General features: G+C 36.7%; 1 protein-coding gene across 3 annotated transcripts in view; it reads right to left on the bottom strand.

Moving 5' to 3' along the window:
- Positions 1-244: 244 nt before the first annotated feature.
- The window catches only part of CCDC6 (coiled-coil domain containing 6), a 48,226-nt gene continuing 29,069 nt past the window's right edge, over positions 245-19,401 (bottom strand). Inside the window, exons 4-10 of one of the 3 annotated variants that reach the window (XR_013775225.1) lie at positions 16,974-17,077; positions 15,131-15,291; positions 12,471-12,627; positions 9,093-9,193; positions 5,223-5,347; positions 4,767-4,861; positions 2,814-2,941 (exon numbers count right to left, since the gene is read on the bottom strand). Coding sequence is in view for 2 of the 3 variants with exons in the window: in XM_079313278.1 (XP_079169404.1) it covers positions 2,750-2,941; positions 5,223-5,347; positions 9,093-9,193; positions 12,471-12,627; positions 15,131-15,291; positions 16,974-17,077 (840 nt within the window). In the remaining variant the exon portion in view is untranslated. Of the gene's footprint in view, positions 2,942-3,881; positions 4,862-5,222; positions 5,348-9,092; positions 9,194-12,470; positions 12,628-15,130; positions 15,292-16,973; positions 17,078-19,401 lie in introns of those variants that run through there. The other 2 variants (XM_079313278.1, XM_079313279.1) reach the window with 2 other exon arrangements.

Here is a 19,401-nt window from a genome sequence, read left to right as displayed (position 1 = left end):
TCAAGGGGTATGCTCACAAAACGCTCTACACAGCTAAAAATTGCTTCTGTGGCCTTACACAACTAGTGACAATGCAATGTGCAACTGAGAGGCATTAGGGATGAAAAGGATGTCAGAAAACCACCCAGGTGCTTCTGAGAGAAACAAAGCCCTCATAGTGAGCTCGACCTCACTGTCAAGTGAGTTTCTCCAGGCTATTGATCTGATAAAATCACAGCTGCAGAATCATAATTCAGGACTATAATTCACAACAAAAACTGAAAATCCATTTACATTTATTAGGAGATGGTTGTGCACAATTTCTCATCTTATTCAAAAAGTCTACAAATAGAGCTTAACACTTCTGATTGCAAGCAAATGTTTGTTCAACTTTCTTAGTTCAATAAGGCCAATTTAGTGCCTTTTTACACTTTCAAGGTTTAGTATACATTTGTCAGTTCTTTACTTTCTTCTGGTAACAGTCCCACTGGAACAGTAAGGAGAGTTCACTAAGACACTTTATAACAGCAGCTGAACTTGTGTTACAAAAATTCAGTTTTGGAATATGCTTCAAATGTAAATTATTCTAGGTAAGTTTCCATTTTGAGATCTTAAAACACCATCAAAGGCTCTTCCCTTTCCACCCACATTTGTGCTACCACCACCATGAGATTGCCCTCCACAGAGCCGTACCTCCAAAGATCTCAAAGCACTTCAGAAAGGAGGGCACCGTTTCAAATTCCGGGATACTTGAGCTGGAATCCTACTTAGTAAAGAATATTTTTTTCTTTGTCTTATGTTTACAAAAGGACAAGTGACAAACTAAGCTGATCCTGTCTTGACCTCAGCCCCAACCTCAGACTACCTGTCACTGTCTCCCATGCGATCCTATCACAGATTCAGGAGCTCTTATTTAATTATAATTCTCAGAGCTGAGTTTCCTCTATGGAAAACTGAGCATCTGCTATGGTCAGTTATTTTCAGATGGAAGCAGTGGTCAAATTTTAGGTCTGCCACATTCTTACAAATCAATTGGAGAGTCACTACCATAATTAATGTAATGTAATTTGATAATGCACTTGATCCCATATTGGTTTAAGAAGTGTAATAGACTATATATGCATTTCTCTAAATTCTCTCAGAGCTGAAACTACAAAGCTACAGTGAAGAAATTCTAATTTTGCCTTAAGCAGAACATTTTACAACATTATTTTAACTTACGACTTCGATTTAGAGCACTATTTTCATAAAGATTTTCAGTTTGCAATTCTGACTGAATAGGTGAGCGGCAAACATGACAAAATATGTACAAGTATTAGTATACTACCAGAATGCTGTATTTCCTTCTTAAAAATGTCCTTAATAAAGCATTAGGCATGTCAAACAAACTTTTGTAAACAAAAGATAAATTACTCATGTTCTGCTCTGATTATAGCCAGATACATATTCTCATAAAATAAACATTCTCTTGTCATTTTCCATGGCCCACATATCCATATATATGAGGTAAACCATTTAAAATCATCAATAATATATAAACCCCAGTACTCAACAGGAACCTCAGGAAAAATATAACCGAGTAGGATGTCAATATCAAGAAGTGACACTTTGTTCCACTGCAAAGTGAAACCAATTTATTTGTGCTAATGAATGGAAAGAATGTATTCAGAATACATTTCTTTATACATTGTACCGGCTTAGGCTGCTAAATAAGCATTCATTAGTGCCATGTTGTGCTACTTTCTTGTACTCTGTTTCTACCAAGCAATACAAAGTTTTGGCTGTTATGCCAATATATTCCTCTATGCTCATCTCATTTTCTAACAGATTTCTGAACATTTAAAATACCTGTTCAAACTTTGCTTCAGGGGAATCACAAAGAATGTATTTTAACAAGAAAGAAATTAGCATCAGTTGTTTTCTACAATCACATCGCCTTCTGCAGCAAAAAAATCCAAGAGCACACACTTGAATCAGCTCTCAGTAACCTGTGGGCAGGACCACACTTCCCAACAGTCACTGTGACAGGGCACATGGTATGGGCAGCTTACAGGTTAACAGAAATGTCAAGTGACATCATCAAATCTTAAGGTCCACAAATTGTACATTCCACAGACTCCAACAAGCCAGTTCCCTCAGTGTAAAGCTCTGACTGTACCATACGTTTGAGGTGCTTTTAAACAGGAGAAATATGGATGTGTCCTCTGTGAATTAAGCTTATTTGCTATGTAATACCAGAGAGTTTGTGTCTTGGGCACTGATTAGGGTGTCTGACTCACTTTTGCACTAGAAGCTGATATTTTAAATGACTGAAACATAGTGATCTTCCATAAGCTTGGTAAACACTGTAATATTTCAGAATTTATCACGTAGCCCATCATGCCTTTCATTTTCTGCAAATTGTCATGAAAAAATATAAAAAGGTATCCCTTTAATTTTACAAACCTAAAAGCAAGGAAAATGAAGCTTTGGAGCCAAGCAAAACGACATAATGCCGTATTACCAAACAGAGTAGCAAATGTTCCAGCCAGAGAATGGACATACATGTAGTTCAAGTAAACACTGATGGAAAACTTTGTTTAGTTAGTGTTGTAGACCCACAACACTGGCTGCATTTTATACAAACGTTTACAACACAATTAACAGTGAAGCCTATATAACCTCAGTGCAAATAAGTCAAATCCAAATATGCCAAGTAAGCCTTTGGCTTTTAGTAAACTGCTCCGTGTTATGAGTCCACTTCTGACATAGAGACTGCTGAGCACATGCACTAAGGCTGAGAGGAGGGATGCACTGAATGTTGAAAATTGGCTGCCTGCGATGCTGTGGGCTGGCCCGGAGGTTGCACAGGTGGAGGAGGTGGTGGCGGAGGTGGCTGCACTGGGGTCTGCGTGTTTGGAGAAGGAGGAGGAGTGGGACGTTTAAATTTGTCAGGGCTGTTACTTCTTCGTGGTGAAGGCCTCTGTAGAACAAATATTGAAATTATGTTTAACACACTCCTGAACAACGTTAGGTGCAAATCCTCTAATTTTGGCAAAGGAAAAAGAAAATCACAAGAAGTCTGAACAATTCAAAACATTGCAGGAGTCACAATACAACTTCTACAGAAAATAAACGTTCCTCTGAAATGGAGTAGCAAAGGAAACGGGAAGTACTCTTGACATCAAAGAGAACATGCATTCCTTCCTGTCAGCTTGCAGGAAATGAGCACAAGACATGTCCTGCAGATATGTTTACCCATGATGACCAGCAACCTACAAAGAAATGAGATGCTGCAGGCACAGAACCTCCCAGCTGTGCCTGCCTAACCAGTGGTGCTGAATGAACCATTAAATTCATGCTGCTGGCACATGAGCTACCATATGTGGTACTTGAGCATGGGTGGGAAAGTTTTGAGTATCAGAGTCTGCCCAGAATTTCTAGCTCTCAGAAAGACTCTTACACCACACACTGGAGAAAAAAACATTTTTTTTTTTGAGAACAAAAAAATGCTACTACCCTTTGAGCTGCAGGAGTGAAGCAGCTGTTAGAGACAACCTTTGACAGAAACCATATATTTTCAACTGGTACATTTAAACAGAAAGATTTAAACCCCATTTCATCTTTACAGACTGAGGGGCAGGAGGGGGAGGATGATCTTTAATGTTAGCAATGCAAAAATGCATTATATGCACAAAACTAACTTCTGCACTTTTGAAACAAAAAGGCTCATTACTTACCAATCTGGTTAGCATTAATCAACAACCTCACGGCATGACAAACCACCTACCCATAATTACTAATCAACCACAGGTGGTCAGCTCTGGGGAAAAGCATCATTACAATTCTATACCAAATGTACTACCAGTAAAGTCAAATTTATTCCATCATGGAAATCAAAAATGAAGAGTCAAGAATGAAACTGCAGTTTAGTCAAATCAAATATATTGTATCTATTTTTCTGCACGACTATGTACAATAGATTCAAGTTATATGTGAAACATAAGAGGTACTTGAAAACTGACTGATACCTGTGAAACACTTAACATCATTTACTGCATTTGCAAACATGTAATATAAGGGGGAACTGGTATCAGTATTGAGACAAAGCCATGAGCTGCTTGTTGACACCTTTCTCTGAACAATTAGTATTTTGTACTCAAGATGATCTTTTTCAGTGACTCAATTAATTTATAGTTTCAGAAAAAGTAGTATTTCAGAGACTGAAAAGAGCAAGTTCCTTGACAAACTCATTTATAAAATTAGTTTCCATGTTTTCCAGAATTGTACAGAACTTCCTGTGACTAACTCATGTCAGATACACAGCCACGGGCTGAGCCCCAACCAGAATTCCACTTTCCTGCTGAGCTCCAGCTTCCTTTCTGTTCTACTACCATTGTAGTATTCCCACCCACCCCAATTACCTTTGCACACCCACCTCAAAACAGAAGCAGCCATATTTTAGCAAGTTACTAAAAATTCTATTAAAATACGTTTTTATATCTGAGAATAACAAGTATAAGCATAAACCTTGAGGAATATTTACATACTACCATACCTGTTGAGAAAAATCAAAATAGTCTTGATACAACCACCATAAGGTATTTTGCCATATGGTTAATATTTAGGCTTTGTTTGCTCATTAAACTCCACAAATATTTAGAAGAAACACGATGAAGCGGAAATGCATCAAACATTGCAGGTAAAAAGGAAATAAATTCAGTTGCAAGATACGAGAAATTGCCCTAACAAATGTTTATATTAACTTTCTTCTTTGTCAATGACAATAGAAAATAAGAGTTAACTGCCTGTTACAGTGACATGATGGTAGCATTGTGTGTCATCCTGAAGAAAACCTGAGCTTGAAGCAACCTCAGATGACTCATCCGTCAGATGGTGGAGACTAGGAGAAAAATGAAAGCAATGTTTTTACTTCCTGGGGTAGACTTAGTAGCTTAGAACATCACTTTTCACACCCTGCCTGCTGATCCATAAGATGATACCTATTACTGTCCTTAAGATGATAATATATCCTATTCTTTTGCAGAAAACAAGGTTCTCCAAAAAGAATCAGTTTCTGAGGGGTGAAGAGGAAAATCAGGGTTGAAGAAAGCAGCAATAGATGTCTTGGAGTAAGGAGACAAAAACAAACATTTACAAAAATGTTTTGTAAAAAAGCTTGAGGATAATCAATCACAACTTCCAGAAACCAAACTATATTAGTAACAAGTATTTAACAAGTATTTACTACTTTAAATACTTACTGTAATACCATGGGATGGTCCCATATGTTGCACATGAAGGCCTGGGGAATTGTAGTAAGACATTCCAGCTCTAGTCAGTGAAGTTGGTGGTGTGAAACCAACTGTGTGACTTGCATATGACAGACCTAAAATTGTTAAAACAAGGTAACATCAACATTCTTGTTTGATATTAAAAACTAAAGTGTGACGGGTTTTTTAAATTTTTTGGTTCTGAATCAGTGATAGTCTAAAAACTGGTTAAGTGCTGCAGATTAGACATTTAAAAAATACTAATTGTACTGAAATGTGATGCAAATTTATTTTCTTTTCCTGTAACATATTATCAAATGTTTCAAACATACATTATACAGTGTTAAACATAACTTTTCACTTAAGATAAATGGTGTAAGACTCCCATAGTAGCTTAGTTCTAGTCCATTAAGTATCACCCTTCAGCATTCCATTTCTCCACAGAGGAAATGGCTCCCTGAACTACATCCAGTCTGAAGAAGCAGACAGGTTGTACCTGGAGATGCCATCTAGGACTGGGTCACAATGAGGTTTAACAAAAAAAGTGGATGTAGGTGGCTCCTCCAAGGCATACCAGATCTGCACTGAGGCTTCCTCCTGTTGTGCCTCAGCATTTTAAAGACCTTTGGGGCTGGGAAATTAAAACATGCTGGGAAATGTCACTAGTTGGACTAGGCTAGCAGCTAACATTTAAGATTACAACTTGTTTTATCTACATTAAGAAAAGCCAAATATTAAAAGCTGCAAATATCTGATTTTTTCATCCAAGTATTTCCTTTCTGTAAAAACTCAATTATAAAACTGCAGTTTCTGTATAGCTCTATCAAACCAAGGAAAACAGAAACAGCAACTGCCAAATGCTTCAAGTTCACACCTTAAAGTGTTCTGAACATTTTGAGTTTCTCAAAAGAGCACATTTTCCAAAACCTTTTGCTCCTTTCTGCTTTCTGCAAAAATATCATAAGGAATAAGACAGGACTTTCCTCAGCTGTTTACGATTAGATTCAAGCAACTGTTTTGGAGAATAATGACTGAAAAACATTTCTGAAGGCCTATTAGACTTTTAGAACACCACACTGGATTTAACAGTTTTCACACTTCAACACTGAACCAATACAGAACAATGTCCCTGCAGCAACACCCAGTATCATCCCTGTCTGCACGCACCTGTGTTTCTGTCTACAAGAGATGAGATAAGAACTCAAGGAGAAAACAGAACAAGCCTCAGATCACTAATGAAGCCACATAAACAGACTCCCTTTGCTTCCTTCAATTCTGTTTGATTCTGTTACATCGTCAATATATGTCTGGTGCAAATTAGGAGTTATTCCCATGGAATCCCTGCCACTACAGTGTCAGAGTAACAACAAAATTCATCTGCCTTTTGACTACATGATCTCATTATATGTAGAGCACGTTACATTTTAGTGCTTTTGTAAGAGCACAAGGATAGAAACAAGTCCATGTTCAGGGAGGTGACAAGGCAGCCAGTCAGAGGTAAGAGCCTAGAAATAACAGGCAAAACAGAGCCACCTTTGTAACACGGCAATTTTGAGCCGCTTTGGAATAATCCAGCTCCACAAGCTTGGCAAATGCACTTTTACATGGCAGCCAAAGAAGCAAAACCAGAGCAGGGCACATAGGACAGCTCATCTCTGCAGCCCCAAACATCGACCTAGCCTAGCAACAAAGCACAGAACAGTTTAGCTACACTGAAGACTAACAGGTAATTAGAACTATGAATCCCCAGCTGCCTAGGAGTAGCAGTAATTACACTGTCTTCAAAGTCCTGGAAGAATTCTAGCACAGATAACTGTGCTAGAAATCTCAGGAGTATCTCACCTTCAAAGAGTCTTCCAAAGTAGTGTACCAAGCCATACAGGCACAAAAGACTCTGGGATTCAGAAGCTAGAAACCAATCTATTAAACCAATTATCCACATGAAATTATAGTATTTCTAACTGGTTGCAGATTCTGCTTCCACATATTCAAGGCACCTCATTTCCCGAATGAAATATGCCAAGTCATACAAATAACTGATGCAACATACAGCTGTTTTATTATTCTTTGCTGATACTTTTGACATCATCTTACTGTACTACTTAAGATACAAAATACCCTCAAAAAACGTTTGTTTTAATCCATTACTGCATTAATTTATCCCCGACAGCTCTACCAAATTCTCTACTGATCTCATTAATTCTCTAACAAACTGCTGTTTCTATTTTTCTGAAGTCTGAAACTTTCCAACTGCTGACAATAATTTATAAGATGAAAACGAGATTAATGTAGCTGCCTGTGCAGACGAGCTAGCCTGGAACATCTACCACACCAAAATTTCCAAACTCAAACTCTGTTAGAAATGATCTTTTCAGCTGTGCTTCAGAGTGTGTTTCAGCATCCCTTGTCTGTAGGATTAAATCCTTACTCTGGGTACCAACTACTGATGGCAAGTCAAATCCACAGGGAACAAGGAATATACTTCAGTCTCAGTGTAGGAATAAACTGACAAGAGTTCTCCTGCACTAACACATCAGCACCTAAACAGGGTGCATTGCTAAGTAATGCAAGATGCAAGCCTGTAAGTTAGCAGGTAATCTGTCCCACACAGAGGTATAACCCCTGTGTGACTGCAGATCCAACCTGCACTTGGATACTGTACTGTTAATAAAGGCTGCACACAGAGAATGATGAACACCCAGGCGTTACTCCAGAGCAACTGCTGGCACAACTACACTTCTGTACACCCAGTTACAGGAAAGGGATAAGAAAATGTGTATCATTTTCTTGGTAACACACCTTGCAAAACATTGGAAGTCAAGTAATTTGGCTCATTTCAGAAATGCAAGAACCTTCTGAAAACTCAGTCATACTGCTCATCTCTAACACCATGACATGGCTTACGGCCATAGCTGGTTTTCGCACATGCAACACCTGGATGAAAACTATTTATAGTCCTTTGAAAAACCACAGTCAACCTTGAAAATTAAAGGATCTAAAGACATTTTATATGTTCTAGCAGACCAGTGTAATAAAATGTCTCATTCCCACCTTATGTCAACATAGAGCACATCTCATCTGCCTGGCAGGTTCTAGAGGTGAACATGGGAAAGCAAGGCATGCACAATTCACTTCTTCATGTACAAAGTGTTTGTGAGCACCATGTTACACCCACTGCCAACAACTTGTAATGAATGTCCAAGTGAAATTTAAAGGGATTTTAAATTCAAGTCAATAAATGTGTTAGTAACACAAATGCATTTCAATTGACTTAAAATATATTCAGTAATTAGAAACTTAGAAAAGGTTTGTTTGCCTTTGTTATACAAAGTATGTGGGACAGGAATTATTAATTTTATAGTTACTGTTAAATAATAGAAAATATCAAAAGCACAGAAGCCATTTCTCTACTGAAGAGAAATGGAAATTGATTTTTTCCAACATGTTCAAGATTAAACTTCTTAGAGAAGTTTTGGTTCAGAGTACAATATCAGTCATTACTAGTTCTTCATCAGACTCTAGAAATCCATTTGAATTGTGTCCTGTTGCGCAACTTGTTTGGGGAAGGGGGAAAAAAAAGACAGCAAGAGAGAAAAAAGAGCAAAAAGGAAATAAAGTTCAAGTGATAGCTACTTAACTGATCTTCAATATCTGTCCACAGATCTGAAATACAGAATATCTGGTCACCATCCAAGAACATGCTGCACTAGAAGACACCTAAGGCAAAACTATTCTTGCATTTATGATGCAGGATTTTTTTTCTCCAAACTAGCTTTGAAAAGCTGCTGACCTAAATATATTAATAGGGTACGTTACTATGTGATGCATACAATAATTTTAGAAACTGGGTTAAATATTTACCAGGTGATATAGGTCTGCTAGAACTTGGTGAGGGTGTATAAGGGATAGGACTGGACACAGTGCGAGGTCTTAATCCTTGTGCAGACATCTCATTAAAATATCTAACAAAAAAAGGCAAAGAATAATTAGATCAAAACTTTTAAAATGTGCCATGTTTTAAATGTTTCACTGTGATTTTTTTTCAATTCCCATAAGAATCACATTAGGAAGTCATGACAGGAACTCTTGTCATTGCTGACACTGGCTTAATTTTCCATGGAAACAGCTGAACTTATCTTAGGCATTTGCAGTTAAAACCATACAAGTTGTATAGGATTAAATAGTATATATTAAGGTCAGAGATGTAAACCATGTCATCTAATCTGACCCATTCTACATTCTTGTACTTCACACATCATTTCTACATTGAACTCAAAAGCTTGGTTGGCTGGAGTGTATCTTCCAGAAAGGCATTCAGCACTAATCTGAAATCATGAAAAAGGGTGAAGAAATCATTAAAGTACTAATAATTTGTTCCAACAGCTGATCAGCCAGAGCATTAAAAACATGTCCTGTGTCCTACTTGAATCCCTCTGGTCCCAACATTTAAACATTTGCTCATCATGTCTTCTGCCATTGGAAGAGAGACACATTCAACCCAGGACCATCTCACTAAAGGTACTTCCAGGGTGTTTCAAGATACTTCCCACACTTCACTATGATTAACTGAACAGATCAGGACCTGAGGCAAGGCATTTTCTCCCATCTATAATAATTTTAGTGATATTTATTTGTCCTTCATTCACTGATTACAGTGAAGCTTCTTCAGAGATATCAAGTGGTGTATATAAAAGGATAAAAATAATACCAATTGCTCCTACCTGCCACTTGTTTTTATCTCAAGAGATTTTATGTTCTTTTGTTTTTTTCCCATAGCACTAGGCTGGTAGTCTCAGGTTGGGTTGAACAGGCACTCTCCACTTAGATTTTTCAGTCACTATCTAGATTTAGATGTCCCCTGCTCACCTTCTCCATGTGGTTGCAAGTCAGTGCACATGGGTTTATATTATTAGATTCAGCTGTTTCTTTACTGGACACAGCAGAGCAGTAGGCCAAAACTGCTATGTAACAGCCCTTTGACTCTTACTTGTCTCCTCTTCTGCCAGTGTATTCTCAGAAATTCTTAGTAGCTGCATTTATTTCCCCATGATAATAAAAAATCCAGTAACACAGAACAGCATTAAAATTATTCCTATTTGATGGAACTCACAATGACTACTTTGAGGTCTGTCCATACACTATTTAAAACATATTTTGATACTGCATCTTCCTGGTTTTTAATCAGGATATTCATATTTGAAACATATTTTGATACTGCATCTTCCTGGTTTTTAATCAGGATATTCAGAGCTAACAGTCCACAGGCACAGGCAGTACACCATAGTGATACCAAAGTTGGTTTAAATTTGGGTAGACCAGGTAATAAAGTTACCTTTATAACCTTTGTATACATTTATAGGTAATACATATGTATACCTTTATAGGTAATAAAGGTAGCTGCAATAGAGAACAACAGAAAGCTAACAAACTAATTAAATAGACAAGGTTTTAAAAGATTTACCAGTGGCAAGATAGTGGAACTGAACTAAGATACTTCTGCAACACACAGTAAGTTCCAATGCAGACCAGTGTGTGGGTTCCAGCAAGGCAGCATCTCTGATTTAATCCCCTTGTATTCTACACAAACGTTTCCTCTAAGTCATCCCACTACCTGGCTTAGGTGATGTGGAACAGCAGCACCCCATTAGCATGCACACTGGTTTCAGGGGTAACCCTGCTACTCCAAGTAGGATGGAGCATTAAGACAAAGCTATTGCTGTTCTGGAGAAAGAGGCTTTGGGAGAGTTGTGTCTTTTATATTCAGGAAAGCATCTTCATCTACCCTCAACTACAAGCAATCATTATCATCAGCTAACAGAATGCAACTGAAAGAAATGGATAGCTGATCCATCACCACCATCATTATTAGGAAGATGTAAGCTGACAAAAATTGACATTTTAAAATCATTACTGCACATAGTTCCTTCTCAGGCTAACTACTAATGCCTGCTTTGTCCTTCACCTTGCTTTCTATTACTTACACTGCAAATACTTTGAATTATTCTGTCAGGCCTTTGTAGTACCAAAAAAAAAATCAAACTTGACAATTTCTTAGAAGTACAGAATAGTCAATCAAATTTTCCTGCAATTTCCTGGTTACCACTACTTACAAGTTGGTGATAAAAAATTAGGATACTCTACAATTTTGGATTAATACATGTAATTCTCACAGATTTCAATTTTGACTGTACTTCCATTGCACTGTAAATAGGGGAAGAAAAGGTAAGTCTAATAAGAAAAAATTCTAACCTCAGAATTTACTATTTCTAATTTAATTTATACAGCATTTGCTGTGTCTTAATATCAGATGCTAATGCAATACAGGTCAAGTAGCCTTGAATGAATGCCATTAGAATGAATGCACTGCCTTGAGCTTTTAAGGTGCTCCTTACAACAAAATATCTGGTACTTTGCTTCTGGTAAATTACATTTTACAACATATATATTAAGGACCCAAGAGGAAACAGAAATCTCTCAGTATCAGAAAAAATATGCAGCACAGAGTAACTTTTTAATTTATTCTAAAGGACCACCATAAATCCAAAATAATATACAACAATACAACCAAATAATGAACATTTGGTAAAAAATAAGAATGTTTTATTTAAAATGTACTTAAAATCCACCTCTAAGATGCAACACTGTCATATTTCTATGACATGATAAAACACTAAAAGGCACAATTTAAACCATGAAAAATTCAGGACTATCTGTAAGGTCAGGGCAAGCAAAGCAGCTTGCAATAGAGAAAAAATTCAAAGATATTATGATTTAGACATCAAGGACAACCTAAGTTCTCTAAATGGTTCCTCTCTCAAAGATTTTACACAGTATCCCTTTGTATTTGGCTTAACATATTTTACTTTCTGCAAATGACAAATCAGGCCCAAGAAAAGATGATGTCCCTACCTCACAGAATTACTTGCAGTTACCAAGTTAGGGGCTAAACAAAGCTGGTGTGATCGAATTATCCTGATTCTCAACTCCACAGCTGTATTTATTTCAATATATATTACCAAACTCCTAAACAATTTTCAGATATAAACATTTTATTCCTCACTGTTAAAACTAATGTAGTTTCTGTACAACTATGATACAATTCCTGGACTATGCTGAAATTCGATATGCATACTACACCCATATACAAATTACTTCTAAAATTATTCTATAGTATTAAAAAAGTAGTACAAATACTGATAAGTAAGTCCAACACACCTGGATGGCCAAAAGAATACAAACCTTTCATCATCCATTTCTAAGCTGGATTCACTTTCTGAAAGTTGTCTGCAGAGAGCTTCCCTGCGTTCCATTTCCCTCTGTAATTTTCTTTGAAGTCTCAAGTTTTCTTCTCTCATGTGTCGCTCCTCTTCTAAGTATTGTGCCATCTTCTCTGAATCTGAAATTCATCATTTTGTTAAAAGTTGATTAAAATTCAACTTCTCAGGCAGACAAGTATGTTGTGCCTGATTTTAATCCAACACTTCAATATGAAGGTGTAAAAATGCTCAGGATAGATCACTGAAAATTTTCACCTCTTAGTCATTAGTTCAAAGCCTAATTCAGAACAGTAGCTACTTACTAAAATAAAACAATTGCTTGACAACAAGTTTGAAAATAAAACATAAGAAAAACAAACAAAACCCATCACCATAAACCAAAAGTACTTATTAAAATAAATTTGAAAAGAAAAATTTTATTAAGAAAACATTACTAAAACCATTAAAAATATTCCTGCTCCATAAAAACAATGCTATTCCACATTAACAAAGATTTTCCTGCAACACAGTGAAGAAATTATTTTAAAGGTATATTTTCATTTTGGAAGACAAAGCACATGTAAGTTCTGAAATTCCAAATTCAAACTTGTATTAAAATTGCTACATGATATATATTCTACAACACTCTTTCAATTATACATCTTATCACAGAAACTGTCCAACAGAACATGAACTAGTATTAAAATACTAATATTAAAATTGTATTCAATTTTAACCTTAGAAGCCAACAAGAGGCTTACTCTTTACATTAAAGGGCTATTTGTCATCAGTTCTAAACAAGTTCAGCAAGCATCACCCAAATGGTCTGGTATCACAGTGATAAAGCCAAATTATGAAAAGTTACAAAGCTTTGTGACAGACTACTTAAATAAAATGGAATATATGATGAAGATTTATGACACATAGTGTATTTTGTGAGATTTTTTAATGTTTGAGCAAGCTTACAGTTAAATCCCTGACATTAAGAAAACACAAAACAATTCATTATGCTTTGTCATCACTCTTATGTAGCATTCTTCAAGGTAAAGAATATTTTTCTTAGAAACCTGTTCCCAAACTATTAACAACATGTGATTTCTCTCTCTCCTGTGGAAATACACTTTTAAATATAACAGTGTAGCTTCTTGTACACTACTGTCATACCAAACCAGTTCCTAGAAGTGTTTCAGAAATAAAAAATGCTATGACATTCCATAAGCAGATTTCATTAAGTACTTAAGAAGAATATTAGAGGTTCTCTAATGACCATTACAAACACCAATCTAAAAACTGCATTTCAGTTTCATCTTCTGCTTGCAGGCTGGCACAGCCACAATTCTTACCAGCTCTGCTATTTATACTGTGGTTCTGTTTAACCTTTTCACAAAGGGAGAGAGTCCTTTTAAACCTAGCTCTTATTTTCAATGTGAATTTGACATTAATGCTTTCAATTCATTACTCTAAATCACAGTAGTTCAAAAAGAAACCACTTAAAAACAGAGGGTACCTGAAATGAAATTAATTAGGCTGGATTTCCACAGAGTACTTTTAATCTAAGGCCTTGCTCTTGTTCTGAACTTTAGTAAGTGAAGGCTGCAGTGCAGAATTGCAAGTACAAAGATTAGCAGTCCTTATCTTCTTTTAACAGCCACAAATGATTAATGCCAAAACCTGTGCACAAGGTCTCTGCAAAAGAGCACTCTTGATCCATCACCTCTCTCTTGAAGCAAGGCTGCTGCCTCTAGCAAGCTCCTTCTCTAAACAGAGGCTGAAATATTCCCATTAGCCTGGCTGGCAGAGGGGGATGACACTGACTTCTGCATTTGCCCAGTATTTTCTGGCCATGTGGTAAGACATCTATTCACTTACCAAGTGCACTGCAATGCTACTGACTCGACACCAGGCAGAAGTGCTGACTCTCAGAGAGGAGTTTTAGATTGAGCAGGAAGGAATGAAGGACTGGCACTGCAAAGCCCCAGGGAAGGTGCCAGCAGCCTCCTGGCAGCTGAGCCCACGTGCTCAGTGCACAGCCCCTTCCTGGGAAGGCAGGGCAAAGTGCAGGTGCCACTGATGGACAAGGGGCCCCAGCCCTGCACAACAGGAATGGGATGACTGCCACACAGCTTTGTAAGTTTCAAAGCCATCTTACATAGGAAAGGACACAGCAAATTAATGCTGCTATACTGGGCAACAGCTGCCTCAGGTTGTCACAATCATTAACAAGTGAAATTCTTATATACAGCTAACCTTTATTTCGCTAGCTGTTAATTCTTTTGAGTAATTCTTAATTTGCAACACAACTCCTATAAAGTAGGCCATTAATACATTTTGAAAAATTTGCATGCTGAAATACTGCTAAGTTTCTGGAAAAAAGATAGACATATTGTTTTCTGGCACAAAATAGTCAAGGATTATTTTTTTATTTTTTTAGACATCCTTTTAGTAAACCCAAAGAATATCCTAAGCTACAGTATAAAATACATTTTAACAAGCAATAACACAGCAATTATGAAGATGCTGTAATCATAACCTGCCCCATTTTTTCCCACTTCTATCTTAAATTCAAACTCAAGAAAGTAAATATAAAAAACTTACAATGCAAAAACTTCAGAAGATTTTAAACAAATTTACTCATTTACTCACGCTGTAACTGTGCAGCTCTCAGTTGTTTCTTTAACCTCTCCACTTCATTCTTCAAAAACCTGATATGTCTCATCATATTTTCTGGAGAGTCTATCTCCATTGATATGTCTCTGGGTGATGGTGGAGCAGACACTGGCTGGTCTAATTTCTCCTGCAAAATTCTGTATGAAAAATAGTGCAAACTTTATTTTCCACTCTTGTGAAAACCTCTTGTATTTCCCAGAAAGCCACTGCAAGAATTCTGACAGGTATGTAGGATTTATTTTAACTACTGTTTCAGGAGAGATAAATTGGGGAGGAGTTATAGTTTTGTTTTTAACTCAAAATAAAAAAGGCAAAATTTGTTTTCCTAGTACAGAAGAATTTTCTAACATATTCAGACCTTGACATTCCAAAATATTACAACATATAGTTCAGGAAAAACAAATGTAAAAACTTAGAAGAGATTAAATTAATTCTTCGCAAAAACATTGTGTAGTAAGTAGCATTTGAGGACAAAACTGAGGTAACTATTTATGGTATAAAATTTATGTTCTTGGAGGAAGGACACATAGTAAAGCTTAATGATGAGTAACACAGGCTTTTCTGCATTTCATCACTATCAAAAGAATAGTGACATTTTCACAGATACTTTCTGAAGGACAGTAAAATAGACTCCCTTTTTTAAAAAACATTTCCCAACAGAAAGGTATTAAGGTGTTCCATATAATCAAGGTTTCAAACACTTCAAATAACTGATGCTAAACTCAGCAGTAATGAACTTCCATAATGAAATAAGCACATGGTAGATATCAAAGGTTCTAAATTATGATTTTTGGAGGTAACATAGGAGTATTTTCCACCCTGAAAGCATGAAACTTTAGAAGAAATATGTTGATAGGCCAGATCCAACTCGACCCTAAAGAGCAGGGACAGCACTAAGCAAACACAACCTTTTGCAGGTGCAGTATTCATGTGAATCATGCAAAGTACTAGGGCAGGTCTGACTCCAGCACAGCTCCTCACAGAGAAGGGCAGAGACTGAGTAAACCAAACCAGAAATGGTTTGCCTTAAAGAAGGCTTTGAATCCAAGATATACAAAAATCCTACCAAAGGCTCATCCTGCTATGGATTTACCATTGCTGAATATCACATGTAGCTCTTCAGAGCACCTTCCACACAGCAGGGCTCTGTAAAATAAAACTACAAAACCTGCAGTTTATTCAGGTTCAGGTGTTTTCTGAGGCCCCAGCCAAGATTCAGAGGGTCACGTTAATGTAAAAATAACCACATAAAAACTAAGGTATTAATAATTACTATTCATTATCCTCTCCGACTTCCTCCCCAAACTAAGTTTTTGTTATTATAACACTTAAGAGATGGTTGCTTTCATTTATATATTTAACTTTAGCTTTTCCAATAATATAAAGAATCTTAACTTCTACTAAAGAAGCACTGGAATGTCTCAATGACATGAGGCACATCACTGAGAAAAAGCTGAAATTTTCTTGAAGCAGAGGGGGAAAAAAACCCACGAGCTCGTGATATAACACAGTAAAATACTGTTAATTTAAAGCTGATCACAAACCAGAAGCTTTAAAAAGAGGCTATGAGCAGTTTAAAAAAATAAATTCCTTCAAGTTTTCCCAGGTAACTTCTTACACAGGTTAGTTTTATCTATTTTTAGCAATAAATGATGTGGCATTATGCAAACAAGGAACTTTACAACTGCTTCCTCTTCCAGGTTTTCACAGATTAGACAACTTTTGTGAGAGAGAAATTAATTAATTAATTAATTAAATCCAGAACATGATGCATTAAAAACCTCTCCCATAGTAACAAGTGCACTGTAACAAGACAAACCGTTTTTCTGCTTCAAGCTTATCCATCCTCTTCCAGAGACGATTCACTAGTGCTTCTTGTTCCTGTTCCAAAGTATTTTCAAGGTCAATCTTCTCACGTCTTAGCTGGAGAGCAAAAACAATTAATGAAAATGAAGGGCATGTATTTTTTGCAAGGAATTGTCATCAGGAAAGCTCCAACAACTCCATTTTACGTAATGTTTTACAGGAGCACGGAGAAGGGGAAGAAGAGACACAATTCAGGTAAAATGCACTGGAAAAATCAAGAGATTAAGTAGTTGCACAGTTGTTATCCCCTTAACACAAGTTCTTCTCAGAGAACTTGTCTTTGGTCAATAAGCAGGAGCATGAACCCTGGACATGCAGGCACTGATGACATTACAAACCTATTTAAAGACATTATGAAATTCAAACTGAATTTACTGTTCACTACAGCAATGTTCATTCTTTTGAAAAGTTTTAGATGTTTTTAGTGGGAGAATCACTGTTTATTCCCAAATGGAAGAAAAGCCATGCTTGCCTTGTGCGCCTAGTGTTAGATAAAGCACATAACAAAAATAGCAAAAGAAAATTTACGTGAATTGCCTTAAGTGTTACTGTATCAATCCTTACTAGCATTATAAAATTAAAAACTTAACTTGACATTAATCATGTACACTTACTGTGTGAACAAGCATTCTTGATTCTACTACAAGTTAAAAGATATAATGTAGAACCTTCTACTCTAACATTAATAAAAGAAGATATAACGTAGACCCAACATGAAGAAACCTATTATTAGTGTTTAATAGTAGAAGTACAATGCAAGTATTATTAAGACAGGAGAATACTACGAAGCACAGCTGATCTTACTTTGTAGCAATATAGTTGAACTCAAAAAGTTGTCAATAACGAAATATTTGCCAACAGATTAACACCTTTGCAGATGAAAAATAACACTGAAACATTTTTCCAAGCCAAGCCTTAGTTAACACCACTTTTCTACCAGGCAAATAATGTCACATTGGAAAATGGAAAGACTGAAAACAGAATTAAGCGATTTCCATTTATTACATCACTGGTTGAAGTGCAATGGAGCAACTAAATCTGTAAACTATTAGTGCTGACCGCTAAATTAATGCTGAGAAGCCCAAACAAAATATAAACTTACACACTTTAGGTAGCAGTGCAAGTTTAATGAATGTACAACTTTCTCCTTTAAAGGGTAGAGGAATTAGTTACTGTGAGCAGAAGCAGACGATGAGTAATAGGGAACATACTTGGAAAGAGAAACACTGTCTAGCAAATCTTTCCATGTCTGAGTTTCCAGATGTACATTAACAGCTCAGTGAACCTATATCTCAGTAAAAGAGAAGTCAGAAACAACATGCTTCAGCCTCCCCATGAGGATGAGAGTTTGGATCCTGACCAACTTTGTTCCCCACACAGCTGGAGATGGAGTGGTAGGAAAGCAAAGTCTCAGTGCCAGGAGTTCCTCAGCCAGTCTGGCCAATGCTTGGGGCTGGGAATGCCCAAAGGTAAGAGACTTTGGAAGACGTCCTGGAATCTGCACACTATGCTTCTACATTAGCAAAACCCAGATCTCCATTACATTGCACATCTATCTAGATAATCATACAATGAAAAAAGTGTGAATGCAGGTATGACCTCTGCAGCAATGGTTTTTGCATCATTTCAATTCAGCATGGCTTAGACTCACCTACTTTTAGTCTTTTTACACCTATGTTTTGATCTAGCAACAAACAAACCCACGAGAACTTACAGGTGAAAAGAAATTCCTATCTTTTAATGGTAGGAAGAAGACCACATTGGAATCTAAAGACAGTGTAAATTATTTATAAGCCTGGATTTGAAAAATCTAAGATGACATTTAGTATTATAGCAACTATCACAAAGGCAGTGAAGTCCATTAATTATAAATCTGCTTGTAGGTAAGCATGCACAATGGCAAAGTCAAACCATTAGCAACAATACACAAATAAGCCTTGCATTGTGCCCTAAAGCTGCTCTGACAAAACACTAAAGAACCCAGGTGAAACAGATCCAGAACTTCGCATTTCCAGCAATATGAAAACATAGTGGAAACAAAGATCTTCCTTTCCTGGTCATGAGTGTTGTACCAGTTTCTTCCAGTGTTAGGATTTTAAAGCTTGGAGGAAGAAAACCTTGAATGGCACCTACAGCAGAAGAAACTGCAGCATCCTGTTCAGAGTTGTGAATTCAAAGAATTGGTGTATTTGGCTTGGCACTCGACAGTTGCAGATGTACTTTGAAATGTACTCCAGTCAATGAATTTTTTAGAAATGTGTTAGTATTCTGAAATAAAATAAGCAGGATGGGATTTTGCTCAGGACTAAGCCAGCAGCTCTGTCAATACTAGTGTCACTCAACAGGGTTTCAGAGCCACATTCTAACCAAACATCAGTTAA

This window comes from Erithacus rubecula, assembly GCF_903797595.1.
Source record: "Erithacus rubecula genome assembly, chromosome: 9".
Classification (NCBI taxonomy): Eukaryota; Metazoa; Chordata; class Aves; order Passeriformes; family Muscicapidae; genus Erithacus; species Erithacus rubecula.
Note: the sequence above shows the minus strand (reverse complement) of the source record. Positions and strands in the feature narration are given on the sequence as shown.